Source organism: Polypterus senegalus, chromosome 9 (assembly GCF_016835505.1).
Source record: "Polypterus senegalus isolate Bchr_013 chromosome 9, ASM1683550v1, whole genome shotgun sequence".
NCBI lineage: Eukaryota > Metazoa > Chordata > Cladistia > Polypteriformes > Polypteridae > Polypterus > Polypterus senegalus.
The window spans coordinates 75,566,495-75,592,999 of record NC_053162.1 but is presented as its reverse complement, the minus strand read 5'-3'; the positions used below and the strand labels follow the sequence as shown (position 1 = coordinate 75,592,999).

The following is a 26,505-nucleotide window of genomic DNA, read 5'->3' as shown; positions in this document are numbered from 1 at the left end:
CTGTATGTTCCTTCTTTGTTGAAACAGGTATGTGATATAATGTACTGTATTTAGAATAGGAATTATTGTTTTGTCTAGTCGAGTTTACACAATGCATATTTTGTTTGAAGAAAATACAATACTGTATACAAGATGTGCAATTTATAGTTCTACAAATTTTTTACTTGAAATGTTGAAGAATATAGTTAATCATTTTTACCAATTAACTTTCAGAAGTAAACACATTTTTATTCAATTATAGACTGAGACAAAAAATTGGTGGCTTCAGTTTCAAACCTAAAGGGGATTTTAAAAACCTCACATCATAAGTGAATTTTGTTAGAACCTGATCATTCTTTTCCTCCATACATCTAATTCAGACATGAACAATTTCTCATGTTTGGTTTAAAGACAGAAATGCCAAGAGACTTACATCAAGTGAGTATTTGTAAATGCAATCAGGTTCTTTTTTAAATAAATGGCATCCTCAAGACAGATGTAACAGAGTGATCACAAAACAATCAACACACTAGCACAGCAACTCTAGCTTCAGACTATAAACCTGCCAAGAGAAAGAGGTGATTTGTGCATAATTTTAAAAAATGTGCAATATTAACAACGATGATACCATTGTTATTTATTAAAATAGCGACTGATGTTCCATTGGGTATTCATTGTGCAGAATAATAAAATCACGTCTAATTTTACTCCAAACTACTACTCTTGAATATAATAATAAACTATTATAGGTGTAATTTACACATTGCTCATGGAGAAGTGTTCAAGGGAGGTGTTGGGTGGTGCTTTAGGCTGTAATTTAAACTTGATTTCAAACCGAAACTGAGAATCAGCTAATGAAACACCTACACTGCTCAACAGACAAGTCACTTCATATAAACAAACAATGCCAGCAAAATATACACCAGCAAAGACCTCTACCCCAAAGTAAATACTCTAATTTATTTTTTCATTTAAATATTGACTATTATCAGTTACATTTTGAATACACTATTTCTGTTTTTTATCAAATACAAAAATGTTGATTAGATTTGTCTGCATTTCAGTCTAAAAAACAATTTGTACTATGTGCCATACAGTCGTCTGCCTTGTGAGAAAAACATTGCCGTGAACTAATAAAATGAACTGTCTGCACATTGCCTCTGACTTTTAATTATTTCTGACCTAAGTTCCAAAAATCTGCTGCATTGGCATTTGTGATTGTAAAGTAGTTGGGAGCATGTGCTGATAGCGTGTTACCTCCTAGATTGGGACCCGAGTGTAGCTGGTGACACTTCAGCACCACACTGGAAGTGATGTCAAGTTTTTATGTCCTCTCATATAGGATAAACTCGGTTTTCTAGTCATGTCAATTTTGAATAGTAGTATATAATATAAAATATTGAAAACTGTGTACGGACAGATTAAAAACACAGCAATGGAAATGAATGTTTTATGTTTTCATTGTAAAAAGAATGAAAACACACAAAATGAAAAACATGAATGAAAAAAGGAAACAAAAACATTTTTCCACCCCACATCTAATGTTTTATTTTCTTGCCTGCGGGGCATATCCTTGTACATTATTTGATTGTAGCACTGTTTAAAGAGCATGTCATATGCATGTCTAACGTTATTCTGCATTGCAGGAGATACCTATTCCATTTCCTTATGGGCACATCAAACTACCAGAACAGAATACCCATCACTACCTCATAACTAACATAGCCACAAAGCATAGCTGTATATGTTTTTTTATACAACAAAATTAAATGAGAAATACATGAAAACAGCAAAAAACAGGAGAACATACACACAAACAACCTGCAAACGACCTGTGTCTAAGATTAAAGTTGTTGTCAAGGAAACAATGCTTTGTGAACTTCATTGCCTGGGGTACAACAGCAATTCCAGTTCTCCTACTATTGTGAAAGTTTAGTTGCAGTGACTTTGTATTGGAATACAAAGAAATCGCAAGGTAGCTTTTAAAAAACATACAGGCAAGACATGGTACTGACACACGAATGCTAGCTTGGAACACCATGGAGCCATTTCAGGTCGCTTCTTAAATGTATTCCTTGCATCTGGAAGGCTGTAAAATACAGTTTGTTGTCTCTTAACTGACAAAATAAGTTAGTAAACAAAAAAAACCAAGTACATTGAGTGGCCGATAACAGCATCAGTGAACATACAAAGGCTTCCTCAGTTGTCTCTAAGCTTCTGCCCAATGCACACGTAAGTATCTAATATAACTGAAAAGTGGAGTATGTTTGCTTTTACCTAAAATATGGATTGTCTGTAAATGCCAAGCTAATGTAAAGCTGACTATAAATGTTATAAAGTAGTGACAGTGACATCAACAAAGACCCTCCTCCCCATTTATGACATGGCACACAGGTAAATGTTGCAAGTATCAGGCATCAAAGATTCACCATTTTCATGTAAAAACTGAAACATCATGACACTCTCAACTGATCAATAACAAATTGCCTAAGACTAAATTTGTGGATCTATAAAACTATTTATAGTCAGTGTGAATGGTCTATACTTTACAACACAAATTTCTCAGATGTGACACAGCAAATAAACTAATGTGAAATGTAGCTTAAATCAGTATATTGCAAGCCTTTTAGTTAAAACTGAAGTGTCTTGATACATCCATCCTGCTATATCCTAACTACAGGGTCACGGGGGTCTGCTGGAGCCAATCCCAGCAAACACAGCGCACAAGGCAGGGTGCCAGCTCACCACAGAACACACACACACACACACACACACACTAGGGACAATTTAGAATCACCAATGCACCTAACCTGCATGTCTTTGGACTGTGGGAGGAAACCAGAGCACCCAGAGGAAACCCACACCGACATGTGGAGAACATGCAAACTCCACGCAGGGAGGACCCAGGAAGCGAACCCGGATCTCCAAACTGCAAGGTAGCAGCGCTACCCACTGCACCACTGTGCCGTCTGTCTTGATACAGTAAACCAATATATAATAATAAATAATAATAATAATAATAATAATAAGACCATGGCAAACATGAAGACTGTGTTAACACCAACACACTTGGTCAGAAAGGACAGTTTTATACTAAGTACAGTGGCTGAGTTTTTTTTTTTTATGTGATACAATGAACAACATTTAATCCGTATAGCTCCCTACTCAGTAATCACAAAAGGTGATCATGGCTTATTTGAGTAAAGCTTCCGAGTTTCCAGATTGTTTCAAGACAACAACAACAACAACATTTATTTATATAGCACATTTTCATACAAACAGTAGCTCAAAGTGCTTTTCATAATAAAGAATAGAAAAATAAAAGACACAATAAGAAAACAAAATAAATCAACATTAATTAACATAGAATAAGAGTAAGGTTCAATGGCCAGGGGGGACAGAAAAAACAAAAAAAACTCCAGATGGCTGGAGAAAAAATAAAATCTGTAGGGATTCCAGACCATGAGACCGCCCAGTCCCCTCTGGGCATTCTACCTAACATAAATGAAACAGTCCACTTTGGATTTAGGGTTCTCACGGAAGGGCTTGATGATGATGATGTACATACAATGTACATACCTGTTGCTTAACAAAATGCAGCTGGCAATAATGAAATACATTAAATCAAACCCAGGCCCATCTCTCAAACTTAGCTTTACTATATGTAAAATGACACAGCATTACACATTTTAAGTTGTTCCACATCTTTTCTCAAATTAAAAAAGGCTTGTTGCTCTTAAAATTCAAAGATGCCAATTATTAAATTTGGATGTAGGATCTATTTGTGATTTTTAAACACTAAATGCATCATTCATGTTACATATGTTAAATAAATATGTTACATGTGTGACAGATAGGGGGTGCTATCGCTCCCTTGAACCCTTGTCCAAGATGCCAGACACCAGATAAAAGTCCAAAAGATGACTTTATTCTTATGCAACAGTGCACAAAGCATCCTCCTCTCCACTATACTCATCAATAATAAATCAATAATCACAATCCACCGCTCGCAGGCATGTTGCCACCCTTCCACCCAGCTCAGCTCGCTGTCTGGGAGCTGCCACAGTCCTTTTATAATCCGTGACGGGTCAGAAGCACTTCCGGGTCAGATCAAAACTCTTCTTTTTCTTAACCCCGGAAGCATGTCATTCCCCTTGTCCATGTGACTCGAACGTACTTCCGGGGCGTAAGGAAAATAGTCACTGTTCCTCCCTGCAGTGCCTTCTATCAGCCCCCATGGTATCCAGCAGGGCTGTAAAGGAAAACTCAAACGTCCATAATTCCCTGCTGGCATTCGGAGCCCCTCCATGCTGCAGGGAGGGCTCCACCTGGCGGTGTGGGGGTATTGGCCAGGATGAATGGCCGGCCATCTATCACACATGTTACATATTTAAGACACAAAGTGCAAGGCATGACAGCCTAGCACTATAAGTTGTACAGTATTTTCAAAGATTACCACTGTATACAGTTGTAAGGCCTTTCTCAAAACATCTTGAACCTAACCATTTAAGAGAAAAAAAAACTTGTCAGAATTTACTGGAGTTATTTTTCAATAAAACCCCCAGTGAAAACCAATATAAAAATATAATGGTTTGTCATGCTTGTGCACTCACTCTTCTGTAGCAGAGCTAACATCAGCATTGGCATAGAAAGGACCATGGAGTAAGCCCTACAGATCAGGTGAACAGGTATTAATCAGATGGGGACAGATCTGAGGAACATAGTAAATGCAGCAGTCAGTTCGGAAGTCATGTGGTTTTTGCCTATACGTAGGCATCAACTAGCACTGACAGCACAACAAAATAGCAATAGAGAACAGCTACAGCTATGACATCAGTCATAGTCCCATCATTGCTGGCTCCTTTCTCTTACCAACACCAGGGGCATCTGTAATAGAAATTTACTTCAAATTAAAACAAAAAATATATCACCAGTTCAGAAAGAACCATGCATTTTTAAATGCTGTTTATTGAACATTCGCTCTCTTGGCACTAAATCTGTTTTGGTAAATTATGTTATATTAAGTACAAAATCTGATCTGTGTCTTCTTACTGAAACCTGGCTTAGTAAATGTGACACTGTTCCCCTAGCAGAGGCGTCACCAGATGGATACTCGTTCCTTCATAAGTCTAGAGATTCTGGTCGAGGAGGAGGCCTTGGAATAATTCATTGTAACAAAATGCAAATCACTCTAAAAATTTAGGCAACTTTACATCCTTTGAGGCATTCATTTTAAATATTAAAACAGATTCCAACACAATTATAGTGCTAGTCTACAGACCACCAGGGCCATATTCATTGTTCATGACTGAATTTAGCAACCTTCTATCTGATTTGGCTATAAATTATGATCACGTAGTTCTGATGGGGGATTTTAATGTACACATTGATGTGGAAACTGACACTTTTAGCAAATGTTTTACTTATTTGTTAAATTCAGTAGGATTTTGTCAGATTGTCAAAGGTCCAACTCATAATCATAACCACACATTAGATTTAATTATAACTTACAAAGTTGAAATTCAAAATTTAAATATTACTCCATTAAATGTAGTTATTTCCGATCACTTCTTAATTACATTTGATTTAGTTCTGCCCATGCCAACGCACTCACAGATTAAAACAAAGACAGTGCGACATCTAGATTGTAATTCTGCTTCAAAATTTATAGATACCTTGAGTAAGTCGAGTGTAATTGTGGAAAACCATTTAGATCAGTTAACATCAAATGTAAACGTGGAAAACAATTTAGATCAGCTAACATCACATTATAATGTGACCTTGAGAGATGCTCTGGACACAGTGGCTCCCCTTAAAACAAAAGTGATCAAAGCACATAGAAACTCTCCCTGGTTTAATGAAAATACTCAAGCTCTTAAATTAGAGTGTCGAAAACTGGAGCAGATGGAGAACAACAAAGCTACATGTCTTTCAAATTGCATGGACAGAGAGTGTTAATAAATATAAAAAAGCCCTCTTTAAAGCTCGCTCAGAATACTATTCTACATTAATAGATAGCAATAATAAAAATCCTCGGGTACTGTTTAGAACAGTGGCTAAATTAACAAATGGGAATTCAGATCAACAGTGCAAAATACCAACAGATATTAGCAGTACAGACTTTATGAACTTCTTCAATGAGAAAATTAAAAATATAAGATCCCAGATCTCAGCATCACAGTACAAACCAAATACTAGCTTAGCAGACCCTGCCGCACATTGCATTCAGCACTTTAGTAATTTTAATCCTCTAAGTGAGCAGGAAGTCTTAACTTTAATTACTAGCTACAAAACTAGTAAAAAGTGCTATGGATGTTCTTGCAGCGCCTATTCTAACCATTATCAATAGTTCATTACTGCATGGCACCGTACCTGATGCACTAAAAGTGTCAGTCATTAAACCTTTACTTAAAAAGTCAGACCTAGACCCACACATACTAAATAATTATAGGCCTATTTCAAATTTACCATTTCTCTCTAAAATACTAGAAAAAGTAGTCGCCAGTCAGCTTCAGTCACACCTTACGCATTACAATTTATTTGAGAAATTCCAGTCTGGCTTTCGACTGGTCATAGTACAGAAACGCACTAACACGGGTTGTAAATGACATTCTGATATCCTCTGATGAAGGAAACTCCACTGTAATTATGTTGTTGGACTTAAGTGCAGCATTTGACACCATTGACCATTCTATTTTACTGCACAGGCTAGAAAACGATGTTGGGCTTACAGGCCCCGTGCTCGCTTGGTTTAGTTCTTATTTATCAAATCGATTCCAGTATGTACAGAAATGTGCTGACAGTACTCCATCATTATACACAGAAGTTCAATATGGTGTCCGCAGGGCTCAGTACTGGGACCTTTACTGTTTTCACTTTACATGCTTCCACTGGGATCTCTCATTAGGAAACATAATGTTAATTTTCACTCGTATGCAGATGACACCCAGTTATACCTTTCATTTAAATCAAATGAAGTTTCTCCGATGTTGTCTTTAATTAGTTGTGTTAGTGAATTAAAGGAATGGATGAATGAGAACTACTTGTCTTTAAATACAGATAAAACAGAGATGTTAATTGTTGGAGGGAATGACGCTGATCACAGCAATATTTTGTCATCATTTAACTCAGTTGGAATCCCAATTAATTTTACTGAATCAGCCCGCAATCTAGGAGTTATCTTTGACTCTAGCATGTCATTTAAAGCACATATTACAAAGTGTCCAAAACATGTTTTTCCATCTTAAAAATGTTAGGAAATTAAGGCGCTTTCTAAATAAACAGGATTGTGAGAAATTAATTCATGCATTTATCTCTAGTAGGATTGACTACTGCAATGCGGTGTTCACTGGCTGTTCAAACTGTTCTCTATACAGCCTCCAGTTAATCCAAAATGCGCTGCAAGAATTATTACAAGAACAAGAAAATATGAACACATAACTCCAGTTCTTAAATCTTACACTGGCTCCCAGTTAAGTTTAGGGCAGATTTCAAAATCCTCCTTTTAACATATAAAGCATTAAATGGCCAAGGTCCGCTTACTTGTCTGAACTTATCATGACTTACAAACCTGAGCACATTAAGATCTCAAGATGCCGGTCTGCTTAGGATTCCAAGGATTAATAAAATAACAGTGGGAGGTCGAGCTTTTAGTTACAGGGCCCCTAAACTGTGGAATGGTCTTCCTGCTTCTATAAGAGATGCCCCTTCAGTCTCAGCCTTTAAATCCCGGCTGAAGACTCACTACTTCAGTTTAGCATATCCTGACTAGAGCTGCTGATTAACTGTACAGACTGCATCTCTGTTGTTAGTCATTAGCACTAAAACATAAGTAACATGATAATTATAATTTGAATACTAACCCTCACCTATTCTGTTTCTTTCTCGGTACTCAAATGTGGCAATTGGTGCCACGGCCCACCTGCCAAGTTGTTTGCCTGCCTATGGTAAAGTCATCCCTGATGGAGGATCACAGGAATCATGGGAAAAAGGGGTCCTTTCATTGGATTGGCTCGAGCAACGTTTCAGCCGTGGAATGGCCAAATGGGGAGGCAGCTTGATGGATGAGGTCTCCAGGACTCTAAAAATATCCAAATCTTATTATGTGATATCATCTACTGTTAAATTCTGCTCCGTACTTCTAAAATTTTTATTATTATGCTGTATTAAGGATTTGTTCTGTTCTGTGTATTGTATTGACCCCCTTCTTTTTGACACCCACTGCACGCCCAACCTACCTGGAAAGGGGTCTCTCTTTGAACTGCCTTTCCAGGTTTCTTCCATTTTTCCTACAAGGTTTTTTGGGAGTTTTTCCTTGTCTTTTCAGAGAGTCAAGGCTGGGGGGCTGTCAAGAGACAGGGCCTGTTAAAGCCCATTGCCGCACTTCCTGTGTGATTTTGGGCTATACAAAAATAAACTGTATTGTATTGTATTGTATTGTATCTTTTGGTGCAGCACTGCCAGCAATAGTTGCGACAACAGCAAAACCTATCCATTTGGTTTTTTTGGTCTTCTTGACCTAATCATGCACAGTCAACAACTGTTTGCCATCCTCTAGAGAAAAATCTGATGCATACACTAGCTACTAGTACATTCATTTTGTCAATTTTAATACCACTAGTCGTCTCACAAATAGTTATTTTTCTGTTGGTGACTCTGATGACTCGTACCCAAACGTATGAATGTGCGCATGTGTGCCGTTTGGGAGAACGGATGTGTTCATATCTCTCTATTATAAAAAAAAATCTTGAGGTGAGACGAGACTTTTTTTCAGGTGACGAGACATGATCTTTTGAAGAGACACTTTCACGTCCCGCGAGATGGTCAAGTCACGCCCTACTTACAACCATTTTCAAACACCACGGTCATCTAACCTCTCAGTTGTTGGAAAGCTTTTGGCAGATACACTTCCTGTGCTCTCAGCTCATGCCCGGGGCCCTCTTCATAACGATGCTTGCGCTGGCAGTTGGGAGAGGGGTTGGCGAGCAAAGCGAGCGGGGGGCAAAGCCCCCTAATTATAGTTAGAGACAGGTGCTTATGAATGTGGACCATCAAGATAGACAAATCTGAACTGAGCAAAAAAAAATCGGAATTAAGCAATGAGGCTTAAAATGTGAATGTAACCTTAGTTTACAAAACTGGCTGATGATTTTGATATTAAAGATCATTTTGTGTTTATCAACTCAGTTTTCATTTATTTAAGCAATAAGTACTTTTGCCCCCTCTTTTTTGATAGGAAAGGCTTTTGGTATGGTTGATGTACAACAGAGACATAGTAGACAAGTATATCTGCATGTTTGCACTGTGGCATACGGCCGGCTATACAGTGGAAGGACTGGGGGAGACAGCATATTCAGGACATTACCTCCCCCAGAATGGCTAGAGGACAACCCCACAGAGGACTCCCACAGAGCTTCCTGGGGAGTTGGAGTTTGGAGCAGTGCAGCTGGGTTCCGTGGATGCCATAAAGGGGTGTTGCAGGAATGACTGGACCCTGTGTGGGGGAAGTGCTGCCGGAAGAAGGATGTCGAGCACCTGGAGTACTTACGGGTGCTCTATAAAAGGATCCGTACGCCACTACTCCAAGAGCCATAGTCGGGAGGAGGTGGACAAAGCTTGCTGGAGAAGAAGTGGGGGCAAAGAGAGAGAGAGAGAGACACAGCGGTAGAGAAAGAAAAAGGAAGAAGAAAAGTGTGTTTTGTGCCGTGTTCTAGTGTTTAGTGTGCTGTGCAGCTGGGAAACAAAGGAAAGCTATTCCCACAAAGTAAAAATAAAAGCGCGTTTGTGGAACTTGTGTCCAGCTTCTTATCTGTTTTGGGTTTGGGTGGCAGGAGCGCCCTCTGCAGGCCACAGCACTTACAGTCATATGAAAAAGTTTGGGAACCCCTCTCAGCTTGCATAATAATTTACTCTACTTTCAACAAAAAAGATAACAGTGTCTTTCATTTCCTAGGAACATCTGAGTACTGGGTTGTTTTCCGAACACAGATTTTTAGTGAAGCAGTATTTAGTTTAGTATGAAATTAAGTCAAATGTGAAATACTAGTTGTGCACAAATTTGAGTACCCTTGTAATTTTGCTGATTTGAATGCATGTAACAGCTCAATACTGATTACTTGCAACACCAAACTGGTTGGATTAGCTCGTTAAGCCTTGAACTTCATAGACAGGTGTGTCCAATCATGAGAAAAGGTATTTAAGGTGGTCAATTGCAAGTTGTACTTCCCTTTGACTGTCCTCTGAAGAATGACAGCATGGGATCCTCAAAGCAACTCTCAAAAGATCTGAAAACAAAGATTATTCAGTATCATGGTTTAGGTGAAGGCTACAAAAAGCTATCTCAGATGTTTAAACTGTCAATTTCAACTATAAGGAATGTAATCAGGAAATGGAAGGCCACAGGCACAGTTGCTGTTAAATCCAGGTCAGGCAGGCCAAGAAAAATACAGGAGCGGTATATGCGCAGAATTGTGAGAATTGGTTACAGACAACCCACAGATCTCCTCCAAAGACCTGCAAGAACATCTTGCTGCAGATGGTATATCTGTATATCGTTCTACAATTCAGCGCAATTTGCACAAAGAACATCTGTATGGCAGGGTGATGAGAAAGAAGCCCTTTCTGCACTCATGCCACAAACAGAGTCGCTTATTGTATGCAAATGCTCATTTAGACAAGCCAGATTCATTTTGGAACAAAGTGCTTTGGACTGATGAGACAAAAATTGAGTTATTTGGTCATAACAAAAAACACTTTGCATGGTGGAAGAAGTACACTGCATTCCAAGAAAAACACCTGCTACCTACTGTCAAAATTGGTGGAGGTTCCATCATGCTGTGGGGCTAGTTCAGGGACTGGGGCCCTTGTTAAAGTCGAAGGTTGGATTAATTCAACCCAATATCAACAAATTCTTCAGGATAATGTTCAAGCATCAGTCACAAAGTTGGCGTTACACAGGGGTTGGATATTCCAACAAGGCAATGACCCAAAGCACAGTTCGAAATCTACAAAGGCATTCATGCAGAGGGAGAAGTACAATGTTCTGGAATGGCCGTCACAGTCCCCTGACTTGAATATCATCGAAAATCTATGGGATGATTTGAAGCAGGCTGTCAAAGCTCGGCAGCCATCAAATTTAACTGAACTGGAGAGATTTTGTATGGAAGAATAGTCAAAAATACCTCCATCCAGAATCCAGATACTCATCAAAGGCTATAGGAGGCGTTGTACAGGCTCAACTAAGTATTGATGTCATATCTCTGTTGCAGTGCCCAAATTTATGCACCTGTCTAATTTTGTTATGATGCATATTGAAATATTTTCTGTTAATCCAATAATGTCATATCTCTGTTGGGGTGCCAAATTTTTCCATAAGGCATATTTTATGTCATATATTAAAAGGAAGTTGCTACTTTGAAAGCTCAGCCAATGAATAACAAAAATCCAAAGAATTAGGAGGGGTTCCCAAACTTTTTCATATGACTGTATGTCCCAATCTTAAGATATAGTTTCTCCAGAGGACAAGAGGAAAAAGGTTCTAAATTTAACAGAACTAGTTTATCTGCACTAGTTCTTAATTGCCTGAATAAAAGAAATATTTAACTTATTTCCCACACTACACCAACACCATCAATAAATATGTGCCGGCTTTTGTCTGAAACAATCTTAGCAGTTTCTTAAATGTATACTCTACATAAAAAATGTGTAGCACTAATATATAATTTCTCATTTCAACATGTACTAGCCAAATATTATCTATTCTAAGATATTATAATTAATAATTCTGTCTTGAAGAAGGCCAGGGAGCTTCATTTAAATTGAATTATATAGAATTTTACAGTATAATCTGACACTACACATTAATACAGTTAATAAACAAAGCACTTACTGTAAATATATTAGCTAAGTAAACAGATATAATATGAGGTACTTTTGATACTGCAGTCTTCATATTACGCACACACTTCACAACACACTATAAAATTAGTGTTGCACCTGGAAGACCAAAGGACTTTCAGAATGGCTTAGGCTAGCTACCTACAGTGCATGGTTAAGTGCAACTTTCTTTTTTCTTTTTTACCAAGGGCTAATATTACTGGCAGGCAGGGTGGTGTGTGGCATAGTGGCTATATAAATAAAAGGTATGTTTTTGTTGTTAAGGCTTTGGACTTAGGACTTCAAACCCTGAGATTGTGGGTTCACATCCTGCTGCTGACACTGTGTGACCATGAGCAAGTTACTTCACCTGCCTTTGATTCCAACTGGAATAAACAAAATAAATGTAACAAAGATTGTAAGTCAGCTTGGATAAAGGCATTAGTCAACTAACCAGTAATTATGATATTATTAGATCATTAGTACTGCTTACTCTTGAATATGCTATACATGATTGTCCATGAGTAAAACATTCCTGCCATAGATCACTTCCTGCTTTTATAAGAGACTTGGCTTTTGTTGATGGCCATTACAAAATACAATTTTACAAGAAAGTGTATTCTTTTCAACTGGTAATCGGCTATGTTTTCTTTTGAACTGCCGCACAGCTTTAACATGCCACTCACTCTCCATCCTGCACAACAATGTGGAAGAACCTTGCAGCTGTTGCCGAGCCTGTTATGCAGATATGTCACCTGTTATCTTTTTTTGCTTCTTTAAATATTCTACCATCACTTCAAAACCTTCTTTCACTGACTGCTGTGATTTAAGACTTTCTGTAAATTGCTTTTTTTTTTTGATTTTTTTTTACTAGTGCAGTCCTATGATCATTGCAACTAAACATTATTTTTTTGCTAACTGGGTTAACCCATAATATGTAACACTTGGCTCAGGTTGGGGAAGATTTTTTTTTTTTACTTTTATGGCTTTTTGATTCTTATATTTCTTTTGAAGCAATAAAAAAATTGATCACAAAAAAGAAACATTACTTTCGTCTTTTACTTCTCTGATGTTTTCACAACATAAGTTACAACCATTCACCCTTATTTTGGTTTCATCATGACCAACTGACAAATTTGGGGCTACTTACTAGAACTTCCATTTACAGGTAAATTTCTTCAAAAAAAGAATCCTAAAATAGCCTCACATTTTGATCTTGATCACTGATCAAGAACTGAGCAGACAAAAATAACATGCAAATGTCTAAAAAGCAACAATCCATTAAATATAATGTATAACTGCTTAGACAGCAGTAAGCGTTTAGAGATGGCAATATAGTTTCTTTCTGAATTTGGAAATATATGACACATGATATTAAAATACTATGATCAAATCCAGGTTTGTCATCTACACACAGATGCATCTGTCATCACCACCATAGCCGACACGGAACTGAACATCCAGGCAGCTGACTGTGCTGTGCCAAAGAAGAAATTCTGTAACTGCACAGTTTATCTGTATCTGTGACATCACTAAATATTAACAAGTTCTCACATTGAATGCTATTAACAATATTATTTGTCCAGTGCATAAACAGATTTATTAAGTCTAGGACAATGTTTCTACAATGTTCTAAAACGTATTTTACATTGAATGTACTCAGTTCAATTCTCAAAATAAATGAAAAAGAATCATTTTTTTTAATCTCATAATTTCTCCTAAAAATTTGTGAGCTCTTGAAATTTGAAAATAAGAATGGTAACATATTTCATCTAGTTATTATACATTTGCAAACAAATGTACATTTTATTCTGAGCTTAAATAGCAAAATGCTGAAATCTGCAGTTATTGTAATCCCAGACAAGTCTTCCTGTTTTTCACTATTATTTATACAATGGCTGAAAATATGGACTGCTAAGATGAGAAATTGCGGAGTTACAAACAAAAGAAAAATGGTTTCCAAATTTAACCACGGAAAATAATGGCATGTGCAACAATATATATTATATAATACAACATTATCAGAAGTGCTGTTACACTGAAATTAACTGAACACAATGCAACACAGAATGCTGTACCAAAATGTTCACTGTAATGGAATTCTTTTAAATGTGATGGACTGGCACCCTGCCCAGGGATGGCGCCTTGCTTGTGCTAAATGGACTGTCCAGAGATTTATGCTATACAGAGAACACAGACATAATTATATAATGCATAGATTTCAGAAATAACACAAAAATGCATGGAATTTGGACCTTTGGGGGGGAAAGTATTACTACATATCTGAAAATATTAAACTTTATGAGTAATCTGTCCTTAAATCATCTGAAAATATGCTCATGTTTTTTCATTTAGTGAACACTATTCTTCCCAGAAACCATACCACGATGGCCATCCACCATTGGTGTGTCAGTAAAGTTATGTAGGTGACAAGGACATAACTGTTGAAAATATAGAAGTGATGAACTGTAATGTCCAAAAACCTAAGAATGTAATATTCAAGGTAATATTCAAGGAACAAGAACATTCTGGCACTTTGCATGAAGCAGCGCAAAATCTTTTCTCAAGCATTTCTACAATGTACCTTAAATAGGGGGTTTCCTTCATGGAGTTTACTGATTATTGGGGTGCAAGACGGATTTCCAAGGGTTACAGAGAAAGCATTGGCCTAAATATACTTCCCAGTCATCTCAGCTGACTATGACAGGAGCTTTAACAAATAATACAAGACATTCTGCACAGTAAAAAGAGTCACTTGGTGTGCAAGCAATCACGGACTTCAGTGGGGTTGTGTGTCAGGGACTGAAACAATTCAAATGTGTATAGCAGCAAGTTAAACTAAACTGCTCTGCTTAGCAGCATTAAAAGGAAGGTTTATGTCTGGTAAATACTCTAAGATGCAAATTTCTGTTTCATTTATAGTTCTTATTCATTTTTTTCACTTTAGAAAAGAGCTTTGATTCATTTGTTCATTCATTTAACTCCAATTTATGCCCTGAACTTCTGGCTGCTACTATGTGTGCATTCAATTTGTGAGGATTCAATAAAAAGGATGTGAATTTCTATATCACTGTTGTTTGAGTTATTGCTGTTGACTAGATATACTTTCTTTAGAGTAAACGTGGAGAAAATCACAACATGCAAAGTAAAAAAAAAAAAAAATAGAAAATGGCAAAACAAAAAATAATATAGAATTGTATTAAAAATAAACCAGATTTCATAGGATCCTACTAATGATGCCTGGATTGGGTTTATATAGGGTGAAGAAGTTACTGCACGTTCACATCATTTACAGCTTCAAAGACAATTTGAGAATGAAATGTGTGAAAGATTCAATGTAAAAAAAACATAATCCAATTGTTTAAGATTTTACATTATTTAAAAATGTGGCTTAATCTCACAGTGTGACATGAAAATTTTAAAGAAAATGCAAGATAAATTAACTAATAAAAGAAATGTAAAACTCGCACCTCTACATTCTTCTGGCACAAGCCACAGATCACCACAGCAACAAGATACTCCTCTGAGTCACAAGTTTAAAGAAAATCAGCTGATACTCCTGTTCAGGAAATATAATATATAAAACCTAAAAGCTACTGTACAAGCCTGCAGCTAACTGATGCAAAGTCAATGAAGAATCACAAAAATATCTCTTTTTATGTTTTATTCTGAGACTTCTTAAGTGTAACTTCACAGATCCAGGAAAATGTCTCTGAGTTCCGTCACTGTTACAGTCTGTGTGGAATGCATCTTCCCCTCATGGCTCTATGGGCTTTTCCCAAATAGTCTGTTTTTTTTCACTCTCCCACAATCTAAGGACATATTAAGTTGATCAAGAAGTCTGAAAAGGCCACTTGCGAGACTGTGTGAAAGTCTATTGCATAATGCCCTGGCCTGGAAGGCTGTTTCCTGCCTTGCACACCATGTGTACACTTGACATACAAATGGATTAAGTGGTTATTAAAAGAGATGTATGGAAAGTAACATTACTGATGGTGTAAAGAGTTTTTACATATTCTACTGAGAGCATTCTCATGTATGAGAGCTTCAAAGTTCGCCTAGTTAATGGAAATTTAGATGCATTTTCAGAAAAGACTGGCCTTGCATAACCTACAAAGCTTTTATCCTTTTGCATTTCCTTCAGCCTGACCAAACCACAACTGTAAATTATTATGAATTAAAATCATAAATGTTTCAATTCTGTTGTTTCCTCACTCACTGAACTGGATATTTAATGCTACAACTTCGACACACTTTCAGCAGCACTCCACTGGACAGAGATAAACTAAAAGAATAAAGCACTGAATGAAAACAAATACAGAATCTAAAAATTCCCTCTTAGTGTTGCGTCTGTCTGTGGTTCCTCACAAACCTGAAATTGATTAAGATACCTGAAATGGAATAAGACATTTTTAAAATGCATAGGTAATTGCAATCAAACAATCAAATTTGGAAGCAAAGCAGCGCTACTGGATGAGCAAGATGTGGTTCAACTGAATAATAAATGCTGAAATAATGCAGGGGTGAATGACCACAGTTCTGACAGTGTTCAATGCAGAAAAACTAATCATGCCATTAAAGTCGTCATTCTTTAAACAAACAGCACACTACAAAAAGTCCAAGATAACAGTTTCTCATTTAATTGTAGTAAATGCAGTTCTTCCTGCACATTAAACTGCAACACTCTCCAGACTCTGCACTGGGCTGGCGCCCTGCCCGAGGTTTGTTTCCTGCCTTGCGCCCTGTGTTGGCTGGGATTGGCTCCAGCAGACCCCGTGACCCTGTAGTTAGGATATAGCGGGTTGGATAATGGATGGATGACACTCTCCAGAATTAACTAAGCTGTACTCTACAGCTTTAATTATTAGACAACTGCTGCAGGCTATATTATGTCATCAGCTGAGACCCTTTTCAGTATTTGTATATATCTAAAATTACAGTATCTGCCAATAGATGTATTCTTTTCACTATTATGTTCTAAAGTTTCTTGTTTGCATAAGTATAGACCCCAGAAACAAAGTCAACTAATGCTGGCTAGGATGCTATAAAATTATCAAATTTAAATGTATATAGAATGGTTACAAAATTTTGAAGATGTATTTTGAAGGTGTTTCTGTGCTGCACCTTCACTAGCATCTAACCAAACCTAATTACAGTATGCCATAATTCATTAGATTAGCAGCATTAACACCACATTAGCATTACCAACTCATGGAATCCAATCCCCTGTCGCTTAGGGGGTTGGGCTAAACTGCCTCATTTGCATACCAACACTAACAACTGGGCCAGCTTAGAATTATCTCTTCACCTTGCACACAAGTCATTGGTCATGTGGTGGGAAAACTGGAGTATCCAAAGGGAGACCCATGCAGAAACAGGGAGTAGATCCAAGTTTGAGATTCAAATCGAGGGCACTGAATGTAAAAGGCACCCGCACCACAACCCCATATCAGCTATCTTTTTCGGCATATAATTTCAGTTTCTTTTTTATACAATATATTTCAAAACAGGTTAGCTCAAAGCAGTGCATGGGCTATAAAGATGCAAAACACCACAAAGAATCAGCGCAGACATAAACATGTAATCTGCCAAATAGGCCAAAATACCCGCACTTCGCAGCGGAGAAGTAGTGTGTTTAAGAAGTACTGTAATGAAAAAGAAAAGGAAACATTTTAATAATAACGTAACATGATTGACAATGTAATTATTTTGTCATTGTCATGAGTGTTGCTGGCATATATGTATATATATATATATATATACACACACACACACGCATATAAACATATATATATACACACACACACACACGCATATAAACATATATATACATATACACACACACACACATATATATATAATATATATGCATATATATACATATAGATATATATATATATATACATATATATATATATATATATACATATACATATATACATATACACATATACATATATAGCAAAATACCCAGCTTGCAACGGAGAAGTAGTGTGTTAAAAAGTAATGAAAAGAAAAGAAAACATTTTAATAATAACGTAACATGATTGACAATGTAATTGTTTTGTCATTGTCATGAGTGTTGTTGGCATATATATATATATATATATATATATATATATATATATATATATATATATATATATATATATATATATATATATACATACATATCTACATATCTACACACACATATACATACACATATATCTATCTATCTATCAGAGGGGACTGGGCAGTCTCATGGTCTGGAATCCCTACAGATTTTATTTTTTTCTCCAGCTGTCTGGAGTTTTTTTGTTTTTTCTGTCCACCCTGGCCATTGGACCTTACTCTTATTCAATGTTATTTAATGTTGATTTATTTTGTTTTCTTATTGTGCCTTTTATTTTTCTATTCTTTATTATGTAAAGCACTTTGAGCTACTGTTTGTATGAAAATGTGCTATATACATAAATGTTGTTGTTGTTATATCTATCTATCTATCTATATCTATCTATTTCTATATATCTATCTATATAATCTATATATCTATATCTATCTATCTATATATATATATATATCTCCTTTGGGGTGCGAGCAGCTGTCGCTGGGGGGGTGCCAGAATCCATCGAGGAAGAAAAATTAAAAACATTATTTGTACAAAATCTTAATTTATCTATCCATTCCTAAATAATTAAATTAGCAGGCTATTTCGTATCAGTGCAATACGCTGCTTGTTAAAACGGATGACTCCTGCTCTTACGTGCACTTAGTGCTGCGTGGGTATTATGAACTATCGTATCTGTTCAAGTTCTATTTAAATTTTAAATATAAGTAATTTTTATTTGGTCAACAGAAATATGTTTAGTAGGAATGTAAGTTAAATTTAGTCATCATTGCATAACTTTTTCTTTACCATAGAAATTTAAAGACTAAATCCAACTTCCATTCCTACCAAAGATATTTCTGGCAACTAAATAGAACCTACTGTAGTATATCCAAATTCGAGCTATTGAGCTGTCGCCTGCCTGCCTGAATAAGTCACCCTCGCTTCGCTCTTACTTTTTTACCGTTCATTTAATCATGGCTAGTCGCGGAAAGATTACAACATGGAAGGAGGATTACACTGAGTATGGCTTTACCAAAACAATTATTGATGGCGAATAAAGTATCCATTATTCACAAAGCTTCAATTGGTGATCTGTTTTTCTGCGTTAACCTCATATTTTTTCATACTTCTTCTCAAACCAAGGGGGTGCGAGGGTAAAATGAATCGGGGAAGCTGATATATATATATTGAATATATTGAAATAGTTTTACTGTCAAATAATGCAAACAGTACGCGGCACGTGTTTCACCCTAATTCTGGGCTCATCAGGCAGTACACACGCACTGCACCCACTCTCGGGAATCGAACCTCGGACGTCAGCGCCAGGGTGTGTGGTTCGTTTATTTGACAGTATGTAGATTGGGGTGTGTATATATATGTATATATATATATATATATATATATATATATATATATATATATATATATATATATATATATATATATATATATATATATATATATATATATATATATATATATATATATATATATTACTTTTGAGAATGCAAAATGGTCTAGTTTTGTCCAGGAGGAAAGCAATGTTGCCTCAAATCAATGGCAACCTTTTGTAGGGTGTGTCCCTGAGATTTATTAATTGTCATCGCGAAGCAGAGCCTTACTGGAAATTTGAGGCATTTCAATTGAAATGGGAGATCAGATGGTATAACGGTGATGCAAGGAATACATTCAGAGTTAGGCGCTCTGCTGTTTTTTTGTGTAGCTGCCTTCACACAGCTTCTCCGCTGCTTTATAAACGAATGCCATATAAGGCTGTCGTTTTTCCATTGCTTTGCGGTTCTGTACTGTTTTATTGTTCGTTTATTACGATTCTTATAGTTATTGTGTAGCTATTCGAGACTTACTTTACTGTTCAGGTACCCATTTCCTTTATTTAATCCACGGCTTGTATGTTATTTTTTGCTCGTTTATTACGATTATATAGATATTTATTGATTCCCTTCTTTAGCTGACTGCCTGCTCATGTAAGACGCTCCGCTGGTTTTTGTGAAATAGCCTTTACACAGCTTCTCCGCTCTTTCATAAACGAATGACATATAAAGCCATCCCCTTGTCAACTGTCTAATGCATTTTTTGAACAGGTTTGATGCTTGGAAGTGATCACTCGTACTGCGTTCAGTCAGTTCACGTGAGCTGCTCTCTTGTGTGATGTTGCGATGTCCACGGCTTTATTTAATGTTAGCGGAGACCCAGCACTTAAAAGTTTCTGGCTGCACTCCGGTTGTAATATGACGAAGCTGCGTGAGCTCACTCTTGAGAATGCAATGTATAGTTGTCCAGGAGAAAAGCAATCTTGCCTGAAATCAATGGCATCGTTTTGTAGGGTCTGTGCCTGAGACTTATTACTTGTCATCGCGCAGCAGAGCCTTACTGGAAATTGAAGGCATCTGAATTGAAATGGGAGATCAGAGGGTATAAAGGGGACGCGAGAAATACATTTGAGTGAGGAGAAACTCTAGAGACAGCGTGTGTATTAACTTGTGGATTTTTCTGTGAGTATTTGGTGGCAGCGTGACGAAGTTGCTTCCGTAAGACCGCGTTAGCTGTGGAGCTCAGCTCAGAGTGAAATGAGGTGAATGGGAGGGGAGATGATGACGTGACTCCCCCACCCGCCTTAACTGTCAATCCCCACAAACACAGTCTCGAATTTGCATAAGCACAGCCCTTCACCAGCAATTTTAACTTAGTTACAAAGTGATCAAAACTCTCGTTTATATCCTGCGTCCTCTCATTAAGCTTGTATCCCGCATTAGTCGTGGGCATGACAAACGCCAGCGGCAGCCTCTCTATGAACTTAATTTAAAGTTTAGGTTTACACCGTGCTTTGTTTCCGAAGTAGCAGCACTCATGAATATGCTTGTATGTGTCACTCGCTCGCTTCTTATTGTTTCGCTGCCTTCTCAATTGTATAATGCATGTTTTCTTCAGCGCTTTTTGGAGGTCTTCCTGGTTTTCTACGCACTGCGTTGACAGTCAGTTCACATGATTACGTGGGAGGCTTGATGATGTCACACGAAACTCCGCCCCCCCACGGCCATCGAGCTCAACTCCATTACAGTATATGGAGAAAAATAGATTCCAGTTATGACCATTACGCGTAGAATTTTGAAATGAAACCTGCCCAACTTTTGTAAGTAAGCTGTAAGGAATGAGTCTGCCAAATTTCAGCCTTCTACCTACACGGGAAGTTGGAGAATTAGTGATGAGTCAGTGAGTGAGTGAGTGAATGAGTGAGTGAGTGAGTGAGTGAGTGAGTGAGTGAGTGAGTGAGTGAGTGAGTGAGTGAGTGAGTGAGTGAGTGAGTGAGGGCTTTGCCTTTTATTAGTATAGATAAATATCACTTCCAAAACGACAACACCTTGACACACAAAATACTTAAATTGTTCACTTATTTTAGGTAATGTTTGTGCACACCTACGACAATATTTTGCTATCGCAATAACGCAGAAACAAAAATATCTTGTGTTAAACAATGTGCTAAAACTATACAGTAGAAGACTGGATGGGCAGAGTCAGAGTTGGAGGTACTCACCCATGTCCACTTTAGAACTAAGGAGTTCCTTCATAAAATCTGGGTGGAACTGTTAGGTTCATTGTCCTGAGTTTGAATCCCACACCTGATCACTAACTGTTTTCAGTTTAGCTCTCCTCTAGTGTGCATGCATTTTATTTCCATCTTCATCTAAACACTTGCCTGTTAATTGTCAGTTACAAGTTAGCCCTCAGTAACTGCCAGTGTGGGCTGTATGCCAATAGCTCGTCTTCCTCTCTAATGTTGTCTACACGCTATGACACTGAATTGAATTAATTGGGCGTATGATTGAATAAATACGTGGCACGCTACATGGCGCTGCTGCCTCGCAGTTAGGAGACCTGGGTTCGCTTCCCGGGTCCTCCCTGCATTAAGTTTGCATGTTGTCCCCGTGTCTGCGTGGGTTTCCTCCCACAGTCCAAAGACATGCAGGTTAGGTGCATTGGCGATCCTAAATTGTCCTTGGTGTGTGCGCGTGTGTGTGTGTATGTGTGTGCCCTGTGTTGGCTGGGATTGGCTCCAGCAGACCCCCATGACCCTGTAGTTAGGATATAGCAGGTTGGAGAATGGATGGATGGATTGTATAAATAATAAACCTAATGCACAAAATGTCACGTTCCATTGAAATATATGAGCAGAATAGCATGAAACATCCAAGTATGTTGTGTACAGACTAAATTTAACAATGTTGTACAACTGCTGTGATGTATAATAAAGCAGAATATTAGGTATTTAAAAGTTCATACTAAAGAGAGAAATTTCTTTTATTCAAAATAAAAGAGTATTATCACAGGATATGAATACCCAAACAATGCCAAAACAAGATATTAATACTCCCAAAGTATTTCTGCCTCTCTTCTATACTGCTAGTAATAATGAAACTGTGTTACCAGCATAGAGTACAATGTACTCTTTAAACTCTCAGAAATGCAACCCTAACCACCATTAGATAAGAGATTTTTAAATTAACAGCTGGCATCACCTTTATGTTAAATTTAGCTTGTGTAAGTATTTTGTATTTTTTCAAAGAAGAATTTCACAAAAGCACCAGCTCCATCACTGATCTCTGTGGGATTCAGAGGCTTTCACTTCTTCAAAACTTAAAACTAAAAAAGATTCTTGCATCTTAACCAACTGTTTAATGTCTGTACACCAATTCAGCCCCCTTCTTCACATCAGACACTGAATCCCTGTCAAGTACATGCAGTTTAATAAATAGTCATACATAAAATAACAGCTGGCAGACTAAAGATCCATCATTTCATTATATGACTGCCCAAGTTGTACTCTCTGCTTTCTGACTACTTGCCAATAAATTTAACTCCACATACTATTACATAAATGTCATTTGTTTTTTGCCAGCCACATTGAGATAAGCATTCTTTGTGTTTGCAAGACTTTAGACAGTAAAAGATTATACTCTTGATTATTTTGTGCAGCACCACATTTTTATAAACATCTTGATAAATTAATACATTTCATTACATTGTGTTAATGTTTCAAGCCTTATATAACTGTAGTTTGTAAATAGTGAACATTACATTTTGTATTATGTTGCATAATCAGGAAAACGTCAGTTTTTCAACATCCTTTAATTGACATTTTAATTGTAAGAGTCATACACAGGGTATATATTATATCATACATACATATACACACAGTGTATTATATATCAATCAGGAAATGATTTACTAATTATTTCGTCCATTATCAATGAAGAATATATTTTTTGTGACAAATTTAATCCAGTTATTCTCCCTACTGCGTGAATGACTTCATACTTTACTGCCTCATTAACTGCTTTTTCTGCTGCTAAAATGCAAAAAAAAGCCTAGAAAAATAAAATTGGGGTTGATTTTACATGAGTGACCCAGCAAGGTCCCTGCCTTAAAGCCACTGCACATTGTACCTGTGTTTAAGGGTGTTTGGCAGGATACTTAGTTTCCTCCCACTTGCTAAAGTAGGATGTCTTAAGATAATCGCTAACTTGAAGCTGACCCTGTATGAGTGAGTGTAGATGATAACCTGACGTCCCATTCGGCTTCAACTTCTGCCTTGAGCTTGATGCTGCTAGGTCTGGCACTGGAAACTGTTGATTTAGATATTTAAGATACTGCCAAAATAAATCTTTGTATTGTGTAAGATTGTTTTCTTGTTTTTTTTCTTTATTAAATGGTTTTCTTCAAAAATATTATGAAACAGGTCATAGTGAATGCAAAGAAGATGCAAATGAAGTCAAATGAAACAAAAATGAGTAAAGAATGGATGTTTTCAAATTCCGTACCACTGCTACTGGGAATTGCAGTAGGTGAATGGACCCGAGACAATGACATTAACTGCATGCTGCTCAAAAGACCTCTGTTAACAGATTTGCAGAAGAAGGCTTGGATGAAAAGATCCCAAAGTTCCTAAACAAGACACTCTGTAAATTAAACACAAATTTAAATCAGCGTATTTATTTACGAAGTAATCCTCTTTGGCTACTACTAAGAAAGAAGTACAAAAAAAGAGATTTAAATGAGAAGCCTAGCTCTATTTGGCATGTATATCCACAGAATATTGAATGGACATTAATCATTTGACAGTTTTTTTAACCATCTTTAAAAGAATTCAGGTCCAAAATGAGAATGAAATTAATTACATGTTTGGTAATTTAGAGGAAAAATATCTACCCGACACCTCAGTGGTATAAAGCAAAAACTGGATATTACTGAGTAAACAGATCTTAGAAATATGCCCTTACAAGAAAGGTAATTCTGATAAGAGACTTTGAAAACTACATTCTACAATGACCCACCACTAACATCTGCAGGCGGCAATAAACGTCAAACTGCTGACAAAGCAAATCACAGGCAGAAAGCACATTACAGCACAGCAAAGTACAGTGTCATTTTATGACTTCAGAACTCTTCCTTCTGTCCCCTTCCCCCCAAAAGAAGTCTATTAAATATTGACTTAAGGGTGAAGTATAAATACGATCACACAATTTTGTTTGACGAAACAGAACAGAAATGCATGTCCCTCCCCCACCAAAAAAAAGCCGAAAGCAAGGAAAAACATGCTGAAGGTGTTTCTGACCGCCTGCTCCTCTAGGTAAGGTTGACTTGAAGTAATAACCAATTGTTGAAACACCTTATAAGCTGACCAAAGGCCTTATTGTCTTATAAAATCGTTCATTTACAATCAGTCATACAATAGAAAACACGGTAACGAAACATTTAGCAAGGAATTAAATCAATACTGCGTTTGTTCCCTTCAGATTCTTAGTCTCCGAGTACAACACAGTTATAACGTGATGCCAAGACATTCAGCTTAAAGCGAAACGCTATTTTAGCAGCATGTATACACAAATTACATATTACAGTCTGGAAATTGTCACACACACACATACACCGCTATTTCACATACATTACATAGCGCGCAATTAACACACGGTATTTACGTGTACAGTTTATGTAAGGATTGACCAGCTCTTAGAAGAAAACGTTCAACGGGTGCCATCACAAATAATGCGGCACTCTGGAAAACCCGACTGATTTGTCTCCTGTGGACTCAGAACCTAGAATACTGTGTTTTCTGGGACCAATAAAAATCGTGCCTAGCCTGTCATGCTTTGGTGCTTGCCAGGGAGACGGCAGTACTGCTTCGGCGGCTTCAGTTCATACGGCCTTCAAACAAGCATGCCTGAGAAACACTCCGCTTAGTTCAACCCTAAACTCTACCCCTCCTTACACCTTCTGTGTGCGAAGACTTCAGTCTTTTTTTTTTTACCTTCAACACACGGATTCCGGTCAACCGCGACCCTTGTGGTCCGTGTTCCCAAGAGGCGATCCCCTTCTTCAGCCCCACTTCATTAGGCTCCGGACCGTGCAGAATACCCGCATGAGAACCGCTATCTTCGCCTCCTCCGCCTCCCTGACTGGCCGGTGCCGCCCCCGCCGCACGCTCTCCTTCCTCCATTTACATCGATGTCCTTTTTTCCCCAACAAAGATAAAAAAGAAAAAAGGCTTCAAAAATTAAAAGGAGGTCGATTTCAAGTGAAGGAATTCCAGTGAAAGAGCGGCAGCAAAAGGAGAAACACAAATCCGCTCAGGTTTGTTTAGACGCCATCACCAGACTGAACGCCACAGGCTGTCAGATTCTCCTAATTAATATACATGAGATGCGCGGATGTAAATTAATTAATCATGAGTTCCGGGCTCGTCTCATTGGCTCGTTCACCTGTATTATTCACAGAGGGCTTTAGCGATCCCGGAAATGTCTTCGGCGCAGCGCTGACTGGTCACTCTCACTGCTGCACGTATTGAGCTACCGATAATAGTACAAAAAGGTCTTGCTGTTCAGGCGAACGGTCTTTTATTTATTTGTCTTTTAGTTTTTGGTAAGTCTACAGTAAATATGATTAAAAACTGCCTGTCATTTCCGGGAGAACCTTACAGTAGTTGATGTTATGGACAGTTCAGCTAACTGGTTCTGGGGCAAACGATGGATTGTTTTTTTTTTTAAAAAAGGAGTTACTTTTGGGTAAAAACTCCTTAGCTACATAACTGGCAGACTACTTTGTACCTTTGACTTCATGCCATAGAGTATTGTAATCATATTTGCTGTAAAAATACCTCGTGATGGTTCGTGCGATAAATGGTACTATAAAGATAACTCTCAGATATGGGTGAACTTCACCCATGACAATAATGAGCAAGATTTTTTGTTATGAAATTTTCTGCTATGAATTAATTACAAATTATACACACATATATATATATATATATATATATATATATATATATATATATATATATATATATATGGAAGCGAAGGTCTGTGAGATACGGTTTGCATATTTGCAGCTGGAGGTCCAGAAAGGACAACACTTATACAAGAACATCGCAACGCTGTCAGAAGGAAGGACTCACGATCACTGGTCTATACGCATACAAAATCAACCGGACATACGTTCAACTGGGACAATGTACAAGTAAGATTTAAGGCCAGTACTAAAACTGCAAG

General features: G+C 37.3%; 1 protein-coding gene across 2 annotated transcripts in view; it reads right to left on the bottom strand.

The window, feature by feature from the left end:
* The window catches only part of phlpp2 (PH domain and leucine rich repeat protein phosphatase 2), a 201,850-nt gene extending 176,240 nt beyond the window's left edge, over positions 1-25,610 (bottom strand). For both annotated transcript variants that reach the window (XM_039763316.1, XM_039763317.1), the window contains exon 1: positions 25,269-25,610. In XM_039763316.1, the coding sequence (XP_039619250.1) occupies positions 25,269-25,457 (189 nt within the window). In that variant the 5' untranslated portion in view covers positions 25,458-25,610. The remainder of the gene's footprint in view (positions 1-25,268) is intronic.
* Between the last annotated feature and the right edge of the window lie 895 nt (positions 25,611-26,505).